At 41.5% G+C, this 3,204-nt stretch overlaps 1 protein-coding gene across 5 annotated transcripts in view; it reads right to left on the minus strand.

Annotated features, from left to right (window-relative positions):
• Positions 1-3,204, minus strand: part of phldb2b (pleckstrin homology-like domain, family B, member 2b) — a 35,737-nt gene that overhangs the window by 4,542 nt on the left and 27,991 nt on the right. For 3 of the 5 annotated variants that reach the window (XM_024280023.2, XM_024280024.2, XM_024280026.2), the window contains 4 exons: positions 2,845-2,997; positions 2,066-2,209; positions 1,895-1,991; positions 807-963 (listed from right to left, as the gene is read on the minus strand). In XM_024280023.2, coding sequence (XP_024135791.1) covers positions 807-963; positions 1,895-1,991; positions 2,066-2,209; positions 2,845-2,997 — 551 coding nt within the window. The other 2 variants (XM_024280025.2, XM_024280027.2) reach the window with 2 other exon arrangements.

The following is a 3,204-nucleotide window of genomic DNA, read 5'->3' on the forward strand; positions in this document are numbered from 1 at the left end:
ACATAATGCATTTTTTTTTTAAAATTCAGAAAAAGGGTAAGTTTCTTACCTGAATTGATTAAATGGATCAGCACTCATTGCTATTTATCTTTCACTTCAAGTAGTTGGATTAGTTAGGAAAAGCTCCATTTGCCTTGCTCCAACACAATTTTGAAAAGTCAAAGACATCCCTTTTGAAATGCCAAAAACAAACCCCCAGTTGAAGCGGTCTTCTATCCATCACAGGTCCACATCCCACAACATGCCCTCCAATCACATCCCAACAGCCGTCCAGCCAAGAAGTAAAAATGCCAATGCCGAGAGCTCATTCTGTTTTCCCGCTGAGCCAACACCAGACCATCCAGAGGAGCGAGGAGCGCAGGCAGGCACACATGGTTTCAGTACATATGGGGGTTGGGGGGCGGATTTGAACCCCCAAATGTACCTCCACACTCATGCTAGTTCGCTCAGCTGAACCTTCGGGGACTGGCCGTTAACACACACACACATGCACACGGCTTTCATGTTTTCTGTCCACTGTAACCTGATCCTCAGAGTGCTAATCAGGAGTCCCCCCCTTAAATCAAATAACACACAGTTCTCCTTTCCCTATTCTTCAACAAGGAAACTTGAAAGGCAGGAAACCTCTGCACACACTTTTTGCATTACCTGCCTCCCTATTCTTATTCTGACATCTCATATCCAATGTTTCAACATGTAAAGTGGGACGCTTCTCTGTTTTCCGTTTCCTCTTTTTTCTTAAAGATGAAATATTTTTATTGCTATAAGAAAATGCACTGCAGTTTCTACCTGTAAGCAAAACCCACCTGGAAACGTTGTCCGGTGAGCAGGCAGAGATGCTGGTTTCTAAGGAGTCACTGCTGTCCACACTCATCGTATCAAAGGCCTGGTTGTCACGGTACCCAAACGCATCAAGGTAGACGTTCGTTTGAGAAGCCGCCCGCGAGCTTGGTTGACCTGAACCTGAAAAAAGAAAAAAAAAAAGAAATAATTAACACTTGTTTCTGTGGAAATCAGTGATGTTAGCAAGCAGCCACGTGCTGCACCTGACTCTGGCTGCCCTGCTGACACAGTTTCCATAGGAGGCTTCATATTCTGCAGACAATACCCCGCCACAGTGACACTTGTTTGAGTTCTATATCTAAATCTATAAAAGCAAAAAAAATGTAAACTAAAGAAGTAGAAAAAGTAGTTTAAAATACCCAAAAGAAGGAAAATAAGAGATGGTTAAAGGACGAGGGCTGACGACAAAATGACCATAGAGACACTTTCAAAGACAGTAACTTCCCCGCAGGACACAGGAAGAAAAGCGATACCATCAGCAGCACAACGGAGACCCACCCATCAGATGAGCCAGATCAAGAGATCAAAGGGAGCGGGGAGAAGATACTCATGTCATCTCCCAGACACAAGAAAAAACTCAGACTAATTTATAACACGTGGAACAAAAAAAATGAGAAACATATATCTCCATGTCAGAAAAAATCTCAGTTATGACTCAGCAGACTGGCTGACGCTTGAGCTTGTAACTCTCTTTACGAAATATGAAGCAACTGCAGGCTGCAGGGAGCCAATGACACATCAGTAATAATGTTAAATTAAAGTCAAGAGGAAAAAAGATTGAAAACAGCTAAAAGAAGCAGCTCTGGTGCATTCCTTCACTATCTTGACCCACAGATCAACAAATGAGCAACGCAGTAATTCCCAAAACACAACAGTGTAAACAAGAGAGATATGATTGTGACTTTAAATTGCAGTGTGTGAGAGTGGTTGTAGGAAAACAGGAATTCTAGTTTTTTTAACTTTAACATATATGGCATGTTTCTAAAATCTAAAAAGGTTTAAATATTTAGGAAATCGTTTTTTTTTCTTACAACCAGAATATTTTTTATACCTTTATGCAGACGTCTAGATTCACTTTCCTTGGACAAAGAGAGGATTCTAGGAAGAATGCTGCCACAACTTGAACTCTGCACCAGGGGCTGATGGGACTAGAAAACAGAGAGAGAAACAATTAAAAACAAGCAGTTATCACATTACTTATTCTTTTTAAAGCTCTTCTTACTTTGGTTGAGAAAGGGCGACCAAGTGTAGCACATGTGAACTGAGAGTTCAAAGTTGGGGGCGGTTTCTTTCTGGGTAAAGTATCACTGAGATGTGAGCCAGCTTCTTTGTCGGACCGCTTCCTTTCTTCCAGCATCCGGAAATGCTAAGAAAACACAGGAAATGAGTGCAAAAGGTACTCTAAATGTGACATAAAATGAAAAGTTTTGATAAATCCTAACAACTGGTATGACTTCAAAGTGTTTACTATACTGCCATCTAGTGGTGATTGACACAACTACAACTGAAGCTAAGAATTTTTATCATGTCGAATTAAACTTTTCTCACAACTGGAAAATGTAATAATTATTAAATGTAAAATTAAACAGTACATTTAAAGGAAATAACATTTCAAAATGAAACAGGAAGCTGGAGCCATCCGTAGGAACCCTTTACCTGCCTGTGTCGCCGATGATGGTTTTTGGCGGGAAGGGGGGGTGGGGGAGAGTCGGGGAGAGGGGAAGGGTCTCGATAGGTCACCATGTTCTCTGGCCAGTGCACAGAGGGGGGTTTGGGAAGAGGACGAGGATTTAGATTGGAGGAAGGAGAAGAGGAGGAACAGGAGTGACAGTCGGTGGGTGAAGAAGAGTAAAAAGGCTTTAAAGAAAGAAAGAAAGAGGTTGTAAGAGAACTAAAACGATGCAAAAGAAATCGGTAGAGAAGACACTCCCATCATCTGCCGACTTATATAAAATACAAACAAAAAAAGGGAAATAAAAATCTTCATTCCACTGAACACACCTCATCCTCCTTTAGTATGGGGGTGGCCTCTTCAGGGGAAAGGTCTACCTCTGACTCAGGAGGGGTTTTGGCCAGAGAGGGGGCAAGAGTGGGTTTAGGTTTCTGCCCAAGCTGTGAGTAAAGCTCATTGATTTCACTGACTGTGACATATCCCTGGAGGGCAACAGGAAGAGAGATGAGGGAGGGTGAGCGAGGATTAGAATAAAGTGAGTTAGCCACATTAAGATGTCAAACATCAGTTGTTAGATAGATAATGCAGACTGTGGTGGAAAGACATTAATAATAATCAACAACAAACATCTGAAGACGAGATATTATTGTGCAGCGTTCGAGTTCATGCTTTTTTTTTTTTTTTTAGAT

This window comes from Oryzias melastigma, linkage group LG20, assembly GCF_002922805.2.
Source record: "Oryzias melastigma strain HK-1 linkage group LG20, ASM292280v2, whole genome shotgun sequence".
Lineage (NCBI taxonomy): Eukaryota > Metazoa > Chordata > Actinopteri > Beloniformes > Adrianichthyidae > Oryzias > Oryzias melastigma.